Raw genomic sequence first — 14,956 nt, 5'->3', positions numbered from 1 at the left:
TCAACAAGAATTTATTCTAGTTCTGGAAAGCCTATTAATATTTATTACTCATTTTTCAGGAATTCAGTTACATAGAAGAAGAACTCTATCGAACCAAAAGTACACTACAAAGCAGAATTAAAGATCGAGAAGATGAAATCCAGAAACTCAGGAATCAGGTGCTATTCATCATACAGTGTTCAGAACTTTTGGAAAAGATGAGGAGTGTGGGAAGGGTGATCATTTTAGACTATGCCTGTCTGGGAAATGATCACACTGCTTTATTTTAATTTGAGCTTTTTTTTCAAGAATGGAAAGATGAACCAAAGGCTATTACCAACCCTGTGGAGGCCTAACTATAGATTCATGGAATTGAAAGGGACTTTAAAGGTTGAGATTAGCCCCCTCATTTTAAGGATGGGGAAGCAAGCCAGGGAGGTTGTGTCTTACTTGAGGTTACATAAAATCAGAGCCCAAGACTACATATTCTGTATTTTCTGGCTTGCTTTGGTACGGGTGTTTTGTTGTCATAGGACCTTGTCTGAAATAGACACACGTTTTCATTGCATTGAAAGTGAATTTGGTCAGGTATGCTCAGAATACGTGTACGTTGTTCCTGTGTGCAAAACATAGTTTTCAGTGGTGGTGATTGCTGTTGACAGTTCATGCTCTCTAGCTAAATGAATGTATAAACCTCTCTGCTAAAGACTCTTGGGTCTGTCTTAATGTCACTAAGGATCAGTAGACGTATTTATTCCATTGTCTTGTAGCTATGCTTAATGCTTAGCTTTAACTAAAACAGATGATGCATAAAGATACATGTATCGGTGACTCTTACTCATTTCAATTTTTTCTAAAGACTTATAATTTAATTTTTCGGTAGTCCACTTAGGCACAGAGCTTGTTATTTTGATAAACCATAGTAAGTCAAATGGTCTTAAATTTTGACTGAAGTATCTGTCCTTACATAATTTTAAATAGTAATTTTAGACTAGGGGAACTAAGGATGTAATTCACATTAGTTCGTAACTAACAGTTACAGTATGTGGCTATACAATCTTGGTAAATATAAAACATTAACTGAATTGTTTCATCCTCTTCTTCCTTTGTTCTCTGAAGGTGCAGAAAGAAGGGAGGATCAGAGGGTATAGGTAAACCAAAAATAGGATCAGCCCTGCTTAATTCATTTTTTCATTCAAGTTCTGTATTAAAAGTACCCTTTGCTAGATGCTAGATAAGCAAGAGTTGATTATAATAGAATTTTTGGTAAAGGTTATAAATCTTAAATAGGATAATTTTTCATTATAGAAGAAAGTACTCTCCAAAAATGTAGTCTATTGAAACCTTGCAAATAACCACTCACCTGGAGTGATCAATGATTTATATTTTATGAAAAATAAATGTTACTGATTCCATTTATTTTATTACCTCTCTGCCCCCTGGAGAAGAATATAGGTTTTGGGGAAAAAACTTATTAGACTGACTCATTCTTAGAATCTGAAAGACTGACTTCAGATAGATTGGTTATGAAATTATTGTGAAAATCTTAAAAAACTAAGCAAATAGACTTTCATTTGTTGTGTTAACAGCCATTATTTGAATAGAAGTGACTCATTCCATGAACTGACTGAAATATTCAGATAACTTTTTTGACTTTCAGCTCACAAACAAAACTCTAAGCAATAGCAGTCAATCAGAGCTAGAAAATAGACTTCATCAGCTGACTGAGACTCTGATTCAGAAGCAAACCATGCTGGAGAATCTTAGCACCGAAAAGAACTCTCTTGTCTATCAGCTGGAGCGGCTTGAGCAACAGATGAAGTCTGTCCCTGGCCATAGTAATGGACCTTCTATTAATATGTCTGGAATCGATGGTGTTGAAGGTAATTGGAAGAAGAATCCTGAAAGGTTGTACAATTTAGAGGGTCTAGCTTATATATTACTATGCTGTATCATACTGACCTTAAGTCTGCACATTAGGAAGCATATTTTATTTTGTTTAACTAAGTGGTTTGACTAGTGATCACAGAATGATGGCTATTGATGATTGGTTTGTATTTTTAAAAATTAACATTTAAAATTTCGTCTAATGCTGAGTTTTCAAGGCCGAATTTTGGGCCAATTTCTACTTACATCTTCATCAGTGATCTGGATAATGAATTAGGTAATAGTTTCAGGAGGAGAAATTAAAGGAATTAGTATCTCATCTGGGGAAAGGAAGGCTAAAAGTTGACAGTTGTCTTACAATATGAAAAGTTATTAGTAGAAGTCTGTGTACCATAGTTAAGCTCAGTGGGTACTAACATTCAAGCTTAAAAAGCAAGAGTTGCTTTAGTAATCTAGCCATGAATAATGAAAAGCATTTGAACTAAATTCTTACACGTAGATCTGCTCTCTTAAATTCTCCTAAATCTCTTAGTTCAAAAATAAAAGCCAAAGAGAAATGATAGCTGAAATATTAACCAACACAAACATTTCTTTCAAAATATCTCATTTAAAATCTGCAAATTAACAATTCAGTAATGCCATCAGTCCTTTGTCTTAAACCTTGAGAGTCTTCGTGTAGATGAATCGTAATAAAGGTACAGACAGTTCTTTTGAGCAAAAAAAAAAAAAAAGGCCACAAATCGAACTGTTTGTTAACCTGCTGTTCTTTTGTTTAGGAACACGTGTGCGAAATGTTCCTGTTCTTTTCAGTGATTCAGAAACCAACATGGCAGGAATGTATGGTAGAGTACGGAAAGCTGCCAGTACTATTGACCAGTTTAGGTAAGAGGAGATGCCAAAGAACTAATATTTATAATTTAGGGTCGAGTTCCACAGATTATTCTGAAAAGTCTTTCCAGTCATGGAAAGTAAAGCACATTGTCTTGCAAAACCAGAGTTTTAATAGTGACGTTTATCTTGTTTTAAGAAAGTGGACACGGTGGGGTGTGGGGTGGAGAATAGTATCCCTGAAACATGAAGATTTAATGGAACATGACTAACCCCAGCTTCCTTTTCTATAAATTATATCATTGTCACTTAACTTTTTTAATTGAGAAGAAGATCCTATTTGTCCTATATTTTACTAGATTAATGGAACAAATGAAATTTAAATAAGTAATATTTATTTTTAGTATAAATTGTAACATTCTTATAAATAAAAAGTCAATTCATATTTAAAAGGAAATGCTTTCACACAGTCTTCATGTAACCTGAAGAGTTGAATATTGGGGCCTGTTAACTTGCCCTTGCTAGACGTTATGTCAGTACTCCATAATTTAAAGATGAAAGTCTAATGCATTGAAGTCTTATTCCATGTTCAAGGCCCAGCTCAAATGCCTGCCCTCTATGATGATGGTGGGGGAGGGCAGGTTTACTAACTGCTCATTTTGGTGGGGAGTAAAATGGTCACGGAAGTGGGGGAGGAGAGGAGTTTTCTTGACTTGTGCCATTTTTTTCTTTAGTTTCTGTTCCCTTGTGCCCTCCAGAAGTGAGGGCTTTTAATCAAAAGTCTCCAAGAAACAGGGTAGTGTTCTGAAAATAGTAGTGACCTCAAGGTCAGAAAACCTAGGTTCAAATTAGGTTCTGCCACTTATTAACTACGTGACTTTGAAGAAGATACTGAGCCTAGTGGCTCCACTTTCTTCCTTCATCCATAAAGTTGGAAGAGTGTTGTTTTTGCCTCTTCCCTCCCAAGGTTGTTGAGAATCAAAGGAGATGATGCCTGTAAGGTTCTTTGTTAGCATAAAACTCCATGTTACTGCTGCCATGACAACTTCTCATCGGGGTCACAGATGGCAGTTCTTGGGTGGGGTTCATTTGCATCCCACCCAGCTTTGTTGTTAGTCTCTTTTTTGATTTCTAGGAGAAAAATTGAATGGTAGAAATTTTTATTGAGTCATGCTAGCCTCATGTTAACGTAACTATAGGGATAAGAATCACAGAATGTCAGCACTGGAGACACCTTAGAAATCATCTGGTACAACCCCTTCAATTTGCAGATGAAGAAACCGAGGCCCAGAGAGGTAAAATGGCCTGCTTGGTGTCATATAGCCAGTAAGTAGAAGAATTGGGCCTTGAGCCCAAGTCCAGCATATCTGCCTTCCACCTGTCCTGGGCTTTCTCTAGCTGGGATCTCATCTTTGTAGACAGAGCTTTAAGTGTGACAACTAAGCCATAGTTAAAGATGACAGTGATAAGTAGCTTACTACTTGCTGCTTTGCTGTTTGTTTACTGAAGAGCTCTACGTCCACTATCTCTTGATCTTCCCAGCAGCCCTGTGACGCAGTGCAGCTTTTCTGATGAGGTAAAGGGACTTGGCCATGGTCATACGGCTAGTAAGTGGCAGACTCTGTGGCTCCAAGACCACTTACTCACAGCTGTGAATTATTGCCGGAACACTTATTCTAGGTTAAATGGTCTGCTCTGACTTTAGAAAAGAAATTGTCCTTCGGTGGTGGCGCATCTGGTGTGCCATGTTAATAATAAATACGGCTGGGGTAAAACAAGAGAACCTTTCCTTTGAGTTTTAATTATCTTTCATGTCTGCACAGCATCCGTCTGGGAATCTTTCTCCGAAGATACCCCATTGCAAGAATATTCGTAATCATATATATGGTGAGTGAGCTCCATTGGGGAGCTGAACTTGATCTCTTGGCCAGTTTTTTTCCTAGCTCCAAGTGTTAACTGACAGGCTGATAACTGTTTATTAAAGTGCCAAGTTTGTTTAGGACAGTCATGACTTAAGTTTTTTAAAAGTACACCATGAGATGACTGTTAAAGTAATGACAATATTGTAGATGTGGAGTTTTTATCTGGGTCTCAAGTGATTTAAACTTCTGTGCAAGTTAATGTAACCTTTTATTTTTAAGCTTGCTCTGTTTAAAAGTACCATACCATACTACATTAAAAATGATTTTTTCTTCAAACTTCATTAACAAATTTGTTGTAAGAGTTGGGGTTCTTTTATCTGTTTTAAGTGTGTGTTAATTACATAGATTAGTTAAATACATAGATGAGTATAAAAGTAGTTGTGTTAAATTATGTATATGGTAAGTTTGTTGCCTAAGCTAATAATTTCCTTAGTAAACTTGTATATACACAAAATGAAATTTCTCAGCGATCCACTAGAGGGAAGAGTTCTGTAAATTTAGAAAATGAAATGGAATATGTTTAAAGAATTTAGAAGGAAAAATATAAAATGGATTTTATATTACTAATAATGAGGGAATGATTGCCATCTATGTTCAAGAGAAAGAAGTATATATATATATATGTGTATATATACATGTATCCATACATATCATGATGTATGTAATGTGGGGGATGTATTTTGATCACTGTTAGTGACTCCACGGTTATCTAGGTGCTTTATAACATAATTTTTACTGAATTTCTTTAGGGAAGGAATTAATAAACATTTACCCTTTTAGAATTTAATATCCAACTCTAATCTTGCCTTTAGTCATCAAATACATTGTTTGATATATCTTTGACTAAGATTTCACAGACTCCTAAGAGCAAAGAACCTTTAAGTTGGAAAGGATCTTGAGGTCTGCTTTGCCCTCCCCCCCCAACCGTGAATCCCTTTTATGATATCCCCAAGTGGCCATTTAGCCTCTGCTGAAAACACTTCTGGTGAGGGGAACCCATTACCTGCCAAAGAGCTCGTTCTACTTCTTGGAATACTGTGATTGTTGAGGAGTTTTTCTTCCTACATCCTAGTCACCACTCCCTCATGCTTTTGTTTTCATTTTCAAGACACTGTGGGCTCTGTTTAATTATTCCAGCAGTTAGTTACTTTAGCACTGCATTCATTTGATCATTTATTGTATAGCCATATGTGTTACAACAACCTGGATTTGGATACCAAACGTGCCTCCCTTAGATTTCTGAGTTCCTCAAGCACCATAGCTGTATTTGGTAAAGTACTTGGTACAGTGCTCCCTGCTCACTAATCTATACATCATTTCTTTCTTCAGGCTTTGCTTCACTTCTGGGTCATGATCGTTCTACTCACTTACACACCAGAAATGCACCATGACCATCCAACTGGCAAATGAGCTGGTCCAGAGTGTTGGAATGATCGGTCTTTCTTCCCCTGGACTTCAGATATGCAAAAAGCCTGTTGCCTGAAATGTTCAAAAGGGCATATATTATTTCCTGTTTTAGTACTACTTTCAATTTTTAAATTATTGAACAAATACTATGCTCTACAATTTCTTCCTCTGATTTAAAAAAAATGGTAACAGTTTCTTAGAAAAGGACATAAGCTTAGTGTAAACCTTTGCTTTTCAGAAAGTTAATGGTCTAGTGTGATACACACACACAATGGATTTTCATAAAAACACCTGGCTAGACCAGTTTGGTATGGCAGATACTGTATTTTAGGTCATTACTGATTATGGGTTATAATCAGGGAAACTAATTGTATTTAGGTATATAAATAAAAGTTTTAGTTACTCTGTCTGCATTTGCATTTCCATGTTTTTTACTTTGTAAATATTCCCCCCCCATGGTAAAGGCCTGATTGGCTGGTGCAATATCTTTTCATAAATATTTACAGGAATAAAAACTAATGTACATCTTATTCTTTCTCTCTTTTTTTTTCAAGAGTTTTGTACTGTTCAATCTAATATACCTTCCCAAATGAAACAATAATCAACATAACAGAGGTTGGCATACTATGGCACTTACAGCTGAATGGTATTGAAACTCACTACATGCATCTCTTTTGTTTTTCCCACCCTGTCTTCCTCCTTCCTCTGTTTCCTTTTGCTTTGTCCTCTTCCTTTTTACTACCTTTTTTCCTTCTCCCTTGCCCGTGCCTTAGGCTAGCCCATGGCATCCATGAGCATAGCTTAGCTCCAGTAATGACGCTCGGGCATCAAGCCTGTTTTAGCCACTACTTGTGCCTTCACATTTGGAAGCTCATACAGAGGGCTTACCCAGTTGTTACTTGAAAAATGACTTTTTTCCTTTTAGAATTTAGTGTAAGGAGCTTTGCAACTTTCTACCTACATACCTGCATTCCTGAGTTGTTAAGGACACTGATGATGATAATATACTTGGACATTTTGTTTTGTAGTTGCTATATTGCTAAGGTATGTCTATTTTAATCAGATTTCTTGTTTGGTGGTTAATAGAGACATATAAAATAGATAATTTGAACAGAGGTTCCTGCTTCAATATTACCATAGATAAGTAGGAATGCAAATTACCACATGAAGCATCTGTGCTTCTCATTTATCATTAGGAAAGGAGCCTTTAAAAGTGGCCTTCCAATGGTATGTGGACTTTTCTTAGTCTTGTATGATGTTGGACAAAAAGATTAACACTGAGAAAAAGTGATGTTACTTGTATATAGGATTTGGAGGTGCGGAAACTGATCCATAGTTAGCCCTTGAAGTTGTCAGGTGTTGTTTTCTCAGGTATGATAGTCAATCACATGCTGAGTTGTGATGCCAGGTTTGATGCATGGCTGGAATAAAATAATAGTTTAGAAGCACTTAAAAAAATGTGAGCTTTTGTCAAGGGTTTTCTGGTTTAAAAAAAATAATTCCAAATGGATACATTTCTTAAAAATGATTAGAAACAGCTTGCGTACTTAAAATGAAAACTGCCATGTGTCTCATCACTGAATATTGCCAAAACTTTCCTTCCTTCCTCATGGCCACCTGCCTTTTGTTGGGAAGTCTCTAAATCTTTTGCTCGGTCTTTACACATTCTTGGCTTTGGAAGTGTTTGACAGAGCATTTCCTGAATCATACTTCTGTACATATTTAATTGTGTCTCCATTTCCAAGTTCTTCTCTCCTGATACTAAAACTATTCGTTTGGGTTTATATAATTCCTACCCATCCACTTAACCTCTAGTAACCTGTGACTTTTCCAACATAACTTAAAATACGATCTTGTCAAAGGAGCTTGTTAGACCATCAATCCTTTATTAAAATGATTTACTTTTCTGTGTAGTATCAAATTGTTTCTACAATGTATATAATATTATGGTATTTTGTGATTGTGCCTATCAGTTAAACATGGGGTTTTCTTATTTCCTTAGCCTTTTTTCTTTTACCCAAAATGTACTGCTTCTATTACTACAAAATATAAACTTCTCTAAGAGCATTGGTTTTGCTCATTAAGATAGTATTTGGTGGATAGAAATGTAAGGGATAGAATGTAAGGAAAATACAAACTTCTTGAAGAGCAATGACTATTTTGTTTTTTGGTTTTTATATTGCCAACACCAACCGTGGTGCTTGGCACATAGTAGACATTTAATAAATGCTTGTGAAATTGAATTGAATCTCAGCATTCTCATACCCTGACACTTAAGCTGTCCCTTCGTGACGTCACACAGATTGTTAGCCAGGTAACAGTGAACCTTCTACTACTGTTAGGGACTCGGTCTATGGTTTTGGCAGGGGGTGGTTTTAGAATGTTGGTGCCAGCCTCTATCTGTTGAATGATACCTCATGTATTTAAAGCTATTGTGTTTTAAAGTTGACACAACACTTTATTTACAGTCTTGTATGATTTTACAAATGGGGTAATAGGCTCACAGACATTATGATTCCCATATTTCTTAAGTGGTAGAGCCAGGATTTGAACCCAAATAACCTGACTCATAAGTCCAGTACTCTAAAGTATATATACTATGCTGGAGGCAGCTAAGTGGTACAGTGTACCAGCGCTGGAGTCAGGAGGACTTGAGTTCAAGTGTGGGTTCAGATGCTTAATACCTGTGTTGACCCTGGGCAAGCCACTTAACTCTGATTACCTCCAAAAAACAAAACAAAGTATTCCCATACTGGACTGAATAGGCCTCCACCCAGCTTCATAGTCAAGGGAAATATCTCAGCTATGTGTAATTTAATAACACTAATATCTGGTACTTAGGCCTTGCAAAGCGCTTTATATGTTTTGGTCCTGGATGACTCATGGTAAAAGAGGATAGCCATATACAGAAAAAGGCCCCTATATGGCAGGATGTGGCCTTTAAAAGAAGTATGAGGTTCACTGTTACCTGGCTGAAAATCTGTGGAGAGTCTCAATTTAAGAGGCAAGGAGCTTTCTTAGCAAAATGTCAGGTTGTGGGTAGTGCCTTTTATGTGAGGAATCTGGGGAAAGAATTTTCAATTCATCCATGGTCTTTGGGGTATGCTTATATAAAACAGATACCTTCTTGTCCTCCCCAAAATATGTAAAAATTAGGAAGCAGTGTAAAAGAGGACCCAGGAAGTGAACAAGGACCAAAAGGAATTCTTGCTGAAAACCACGGAAAGACACAAATTGACTTCAATTAGAATGTCTCCTCTATATCCAGATGGGGGGAAAAAAACCCTTATATCTTGCTGGTCTTCTCCTTGTCCCTATAATCTCCAATCATAACAAAGCCCATTTTTTTAAGAATGTGTTACAGATACCCAGATTCTCAACATTTCATTCCTGTATAGTTTTTTGTTGTTTGCCCTTCATTCTTGAAGAGGACCATGACATCAGGAAGGTGATGCCATGCCTTGCAAGTGAATTGGATTTAAGTGAGGGAGTGCTGTGCAAAGTCACCAGCCTCACTTTCTCCTCCAGAGCCATCTGGGTCCAGTGGCCAGATATAGATCTGGATGACCGGAGATGGCCCCCATAGTTTGTAGTAACCTTCTAAGAATGGGCAGGGTGGACCATGATGTCAAAGCCTACCTGAAGGAGAGAGATTCTGATGTGCATCATAAGCTTTCCCAAATTAGTAGGTTCCTAAATATTCTAACTGAAATTGACTAAGCAAAAGCTAAGAGTTAGAAATGAGAAAAAATGATTAATAACAAGCACTAAGTATGCATCTTGTTAGTATTGAAACTGCTTCATGCCCCTCTATCATCTAAGCTAGGAAAATACCTGGAGTGGATTCGTAATAGTTTAACACGAAAACCTTTTGAGCCTACAGAGGCTTTGAAAATTGAGATAAGCATCGAGTGGGAATGTCTTAGGGATAGGTTTAAGAGGAGTTCAGGTTCCTGAGTTATCTAGGAAAATCCAAAAGGCAGTAAAGAAAATGTACTCTGTCTAGTTGACTTTTTTCTGCCTCTTCACCAAGAAGATTAATCTTGAGGATGAAGCTATGATTGATTATCTACATCTTCAGTGAAGGAAATTTGGTGGGGCTAGGGGAGAGAATGAAGAGGGAAGGACAAGAGACTATTTGGGTGTGATGCTTAATGTCCCTGTGGACTTGAACAAAGTTGGCTTGGTGGTACTGCCCTCCTTCAGTGGGTCTCATACTGAGTGGCAAATAAGCTACACTATCTTGAGAGGCAAAGTGGCATTGTAAAAAGGGTACTGATTTTGAGTGAGAAGAATGGATTTTAAATCCCAGTTCAGCTTTTGATGCCTATATGTCTGTCTGTCTCTCTCCCTGTACCCCACCCCCACTGTATCCACTTGTTCTCTAAGCTTTATCAATTTTACCTCAACACCATCTCTTAATGCTGGTTTGCATCACTCTACTCACAACCACACCTTAGTTTAGACCCTCATCACTCTTGTGTGGACAATTAGAATAGCCTCTACTTTGTCTCCCCTCTCCAGTCAATCTGCACTCAGTAACCACAGTGGTATTCCCAGAATCTGACCATATCGCTCCTCTACTCAGCAATAACTCCCAGTATTTTACTTCTAGGAGCAAATACAAACCCTTCATTTGTCAATTAAAGCCTTTCAAAGCCTAGCTCCAAGCTATCTTTTTGAGGTTTGTTGTAGTTAACTAGTGAAAGTTGCCTCCGTGTTATTCCTCACACACAGCATCCTTTCCTTGAGTTCTCTCCTTCATGCCTGGAAGGCACTTCTCCCTGTCTGTGAGCCTGTCTAGTTTACTTCCAAGCTTAGCTCAAATGCCACCTGCTACATGAGATATTTCCTGATACTCATCCCCCCAGCTGCTGGTGCTTCCTCTCTCCTCAAATTACCTTATGTTCATTTTGTATGTACTTAAATGTGTACCTATTATCTCTCCTTGAGTATAGGGACTGTTTCATATTTATTTTGGTATCCCTTAGTGTCTACCATAGTACCTGGTACATAGGTGTTTAATAAATGCTTGTTGGTTGGATAAGTCACAATGCCTCTGGGCTTCATTTTCCCACCTTTAAAATGAGAGGGTTTTAATTGATGATTTCTAAGGCTTCTTTCAGCTTTAATTTATGATGTCATGATGCTAAGGAATGTTCAAGTTCTATGTTTCTAGGTCAGTCCAGAGGTTGGAGGGAGGTGATGGTGAGAGCTAATAGAATCCAGTGAAATGGTCTATGGTTCTGACATTACTACGACTTCATATGCTTAGGCTTGCAAATCTGGAAGCTTTTAGTTTTCCTCTTAGGTACTTCACTTTCAGGTAAGTAATATAACCTTTGTTGTGTGGTCTGAATGACAGAATACATGCCTTAACATATTTTGAAGAATGGAACCATGGGCTTTTCTTTAGCATTTTAAAGATTGAGGATTTCATCACTGAGTACAAATCTCAACCCTTTTATGCCTTTTTAATTAGAATCCATGAGTTGCTGTGGCCATCCTTTTTCTGATGAGCCCCTGGAAGATTAGCTAGTCTTGGTTCATGGATGACATTACTAAATCCATATTTTAAGTCTTTCCCACTCACTAGGACCTATCAAAATTTACCTTCTGCTAGCATAGCCTTAGAGAAGTCAGGGCTACTTCTGTTTCTTAATGAGCCATCAGCAGAGGACTTTCATAAAGGAAACATTTTTCTACTCAGTTAACGATGAAAGTTTTGGTGTCTAAAGGGGCAAGCGTTCAACTCTCCAGACAATCCAGCACACCAGAATGAGCCATTCCCCGCTAGGCTCAGATAGCTGGAGCTCTATTGTCTAACTTTTTAATAATCGTATCTTGAAACAATACTATCAGGAACTCTAGGTCCTGGGGTCTTTCCACTCTATCCCACTTCCTCTTTTCATAGTAATGGACATGGAAGCTCCAGGCTGCAGTAATTCGTTCATCTTTCTTGATTGCGATAATGTGTTTTGATTTGTTTGCTTTGGAGCAAATTCAAGGTGAGTAATATAACAGGGTAGCAGTTCTTCAGTGTGTCAGGTAGCATGAGCAGTGAACATGCTGATGTACTAAAATAAAGCTTTTCAAGAGTTTAATCATTGCCGTATTCCTGGGAAGACTTGGCTTCCCAATAGCTATTAGTCACTGGAGAAAACTGCATCTTCAAGTATTCATTAGTCACTGGGGAGAGGGAGGGGAGAGAGAAATCTAGATGAATTATGATCCAAGTAAATTAATGCATGTCCACATGAGGGAAGCAGGTTTTTCTAGACTATAGGCATTTAATGTGTTTTTCCTGAATGATTTAGGGCCCAGACTCAATCACCAAGAAGGAAACTGGCTTGATTTAGCAGAAGGTAAAAAGTTAAGCTTCAATTTCAACCACAAAATGGGATGTTTTAAGAGACAGTTTTGCAAATGAGAATTTGAGCATTTTAATAGTTAAATTTAAATAACCAGCATGAATGAGAAAGTATTGAATACCTTTTTTTTTAATTATTAGAAAACTGATTTCATCTGCATAGTGATCTCTCTGGTGAGGGAGTTCCCTGCACCTCCTTTGCATTTTATAGTCTTTGAAGAGTTGCCTATGGACTAAAGCTAAATGAATAACTCCAAGCCACCATATCTCGACTGCCTTTCTGCCTTCTTACTCCGGTAAAGTCTTCTAATGCCTCACCAAAGGATGAAAGTGGTCCTTGTTCTTAAAGGCTATGCCAGTGGAAGAGAGTTTTATATAGGCCTTACCAAGTTAGCAAGGCTGTGAGTATGGACCTGTTGATAGAGGGCTGTCTGAGGACCAGTTCGGTTATGGTTCATAGAGGAAGGACCACCACCAGAGAGAAGTCTGACCATTGAGTAAAGAATTATTTTGGGTATAGAAATTTATAAACTCTCTCTTTTCTCTCGGCCGGGACGGCGGCAGCATGGGTAAGTGCCGTGGTCTTCGTACCGCTCGAAAACTCCGAAGCCACAGGAGAGACCAAAAGTGGCATGACAAACAATACAAGAAAGCTCATTTGGGCACTGCCTTGAAGGCCAACCCGTTTGGAGGAGCATCTCATGCCAAAGGGATTGTCTTGGAAAAAGTTGGTGTGGAAGCCAAACAGCCCAACTCTGCCATCAGGAAGTGTGTGAGAGTCCAGCTGATTAAGAATGGCAAAAAAATCACTGCCTTTGTTCCCAATGATGGCTGCTTGAACTTTATTGAGGAAAATGATGAAGTTTTGGTTGCTGGATTTGGTCGAAAAGGTCATGCTGTTGGTGATATTCCTGGAGTCCGATTCAAGGTTGTGAAAGTTGCAAATGTTTCTCTTCTGGCCTTGTACAAAGGCAAGAAGGAAAGACCAAGATCATAAAAATTGTATGATGTCTTTGTCATAGTAAAAAAGTTTTCATGTAAAAAAAAAAAAAGAAATTTATAAACTTATCTACAAAGGCAGGGAATAAATGAATGAAAAAAGCATTTATGAAGTGCTTATTATGTATTAAACATTGTAGCTACAAAGACAAGCAAAAAAATCTCTGTCCTCAAGGAGGGCATTCTAATAGAGGAGGAGAGAGAAGAGCTAGGAAGGTTGGTGTGGTCTGGAAAGTACCAGGAAGTGACTTGGAGTCCTAGTTCTAGACAATTCAAGGCAAAGACTCACCCTATCAGAGCTCAGGGTCCCAAGGGCAGAGTTCAGGTGGTTTCAGGGGGATAGGGCAAAGAGAATGGCCAAAGTAGAGATGGTATAGTTTGGAAATATCTGGAAATAAAGACCTAGTTCTGGCTAAGACAAGGCAAAAGCTCACCTCTCAGAGCCCAGGGACAGAGTCCTGATGATTCCACTGGTCAAGGGGGAGGGGTTACACAGAGAGGTTACAGTCTATGTCAGAGGAGAACAACCCACAAGGATAAATGTGCAGATCTTTTGAATTATTGAAGGGAGCATGAGCAGCCCTTCAAATGGGAGCTTTGACTTCTAGGCCGGCATATCAGAAGTGGAAGAAGTCATCTAGACCAGCACATTTTCCAAAAGAGAGGGTGGGACTTACTTTAAGATTTCAAAGCTAGTTATGGCAGAGCAAGAATGAGAATCCAGGTCTGATTCTGCAGCTGGAGTTCTCTCCATTTATACCATACATCTGGCAACCTTGTTTATCCAGCTGGGAACTAGCAAAGAGCAAAAAGAGCAGAGTAGTTGTGACATTTGACGCAAAGAATGTAGGCTAAAACTACCATATTGTATTCATATGAGAACCCCTCAAGCTCTCAGAGTCTATTTTTTTAAACAAAATTCTATTAATATCTTTTGCTTTTTTATGTCTCCATAATTTCTCCCAGTATCTTTCCCCTTCTTGCACTCAGCCATTCTGTAGAATGAATAATTTTTCTTTTGTAACCCTTGGTTCAAAGGTCTAGTTTTATAGAACTCTTTCCTCCTTGGTGGAGGTCAGGTAGAGTTAGTGAGAGTTGGAGAAAGGAAAAATCCAGGCCCTTCTGGCTTCCAGCTTTAAGAGAATAAAGATATGCCATTCCAACCTCTCTTCAGTTTCCTGAAGGAAGAGAAAGACTCTCGGAAGAACCTGGCATGTAAAAGAGCTGGCCTTCTCTTTCGTGCCCCTTTTTCCTGCTAGTCTGGAGACTCTCCAACTAGAGACTTTGGTGAATTTCTTCTTGGGTGAGGTCTGGGACTCTTTTGATTGAACTAAGCTATCTCACGCCCAAAGAGGAGCTCATTCACTCTATATTTTCTGTTATATAGTCTCATATGTATAATTCCTTTGATTTTTTTTTTTAGTATCCGTTTGGATAAATGAGTTTATTTGCTATCAGCTATGGGTGTTCGTTGTGGATCTGGCATCTGGTGGGAAAAAGAATCAAGTCTTGGGTACGTACGTTGGTATCCTCCTTTCCCATTGAGGAATAATGATCAGAAGTG

General features: G+C 38.2%; 2 protein-coding genes across 3 annotated transcripts in view; both read left to right on the top strand.

Moving 5' to 3' along the window:
* The window catches only part of GOLGA5 (golgin A5), a 29,907-nt gene extending 23,354 nt beyond the window's left edge, over positions 1-6,553 (top strand). For both annotated transcript variants that reach the window (XM_036735226.1, XM_036735227.1), the window contains exons 9-13: positions 60-158; positions 1,640-1,862; positions 2,643-2,748; positions 4,518-4,581; positions 5,946-6,553. In XM_036735226.1, the coding sequence (XP_036591121.1) occupies positions 60-158; positions 1,640-1,862; positions 2,643-2,748; positions 4,518-4,581; positions 5,946-6,026 (573 nt within the window). In that variant the 3' untranslated portion in view covers positions 6,027-6,553. The remainder of the gene's footprint in view (positions 1-59; positions 159-1,639; positions 1,863-2,642; positions 2,749-4,517; positions 4,582-5,945) is intronic.
* A 6,378-nt stretch (positions 6,554-12,931) lies between these two features.
* Positions 12,932-13,445, top strand: LOC118829160 (40S ribosomal protein S23). The gene has a single exon (XM_036736128.1). It carries the CDS (start codon positions 12,959-12,961, stop codon positions 13,388-13,390), a length of 432 nt encoding a protein of 143 aa, XP_036592023.1. The 5' UTR covers positions 12,932-12,958; the 3' UTR covers positions 13,391-13,445.
* Positions 13,446-14,956: the final 1,511 nt, after the last annotated feature.

The sequence above is a fragment of the Trichosurus vulpecula genome, chromosome 8, assembly GCF_011100635.1.
Source record: "Trichosurus vulpecula isolate mTriVul1 chromosome 8, mTriVul1.pri, whole genome shotgun sequence".
Classification (NCBI taxonomy): Eukaryota; Metazoa; Chordata; class Mammalia; order Diprotodontia; family Phalangeridae; genus Trichosurus; species Trichosurus vulpecula.
The sequence above is the reverse complement of the archived record's forward strand: the minus strand, read 5'-3'. Positions and strand labels throughout refer to the sequence as shown.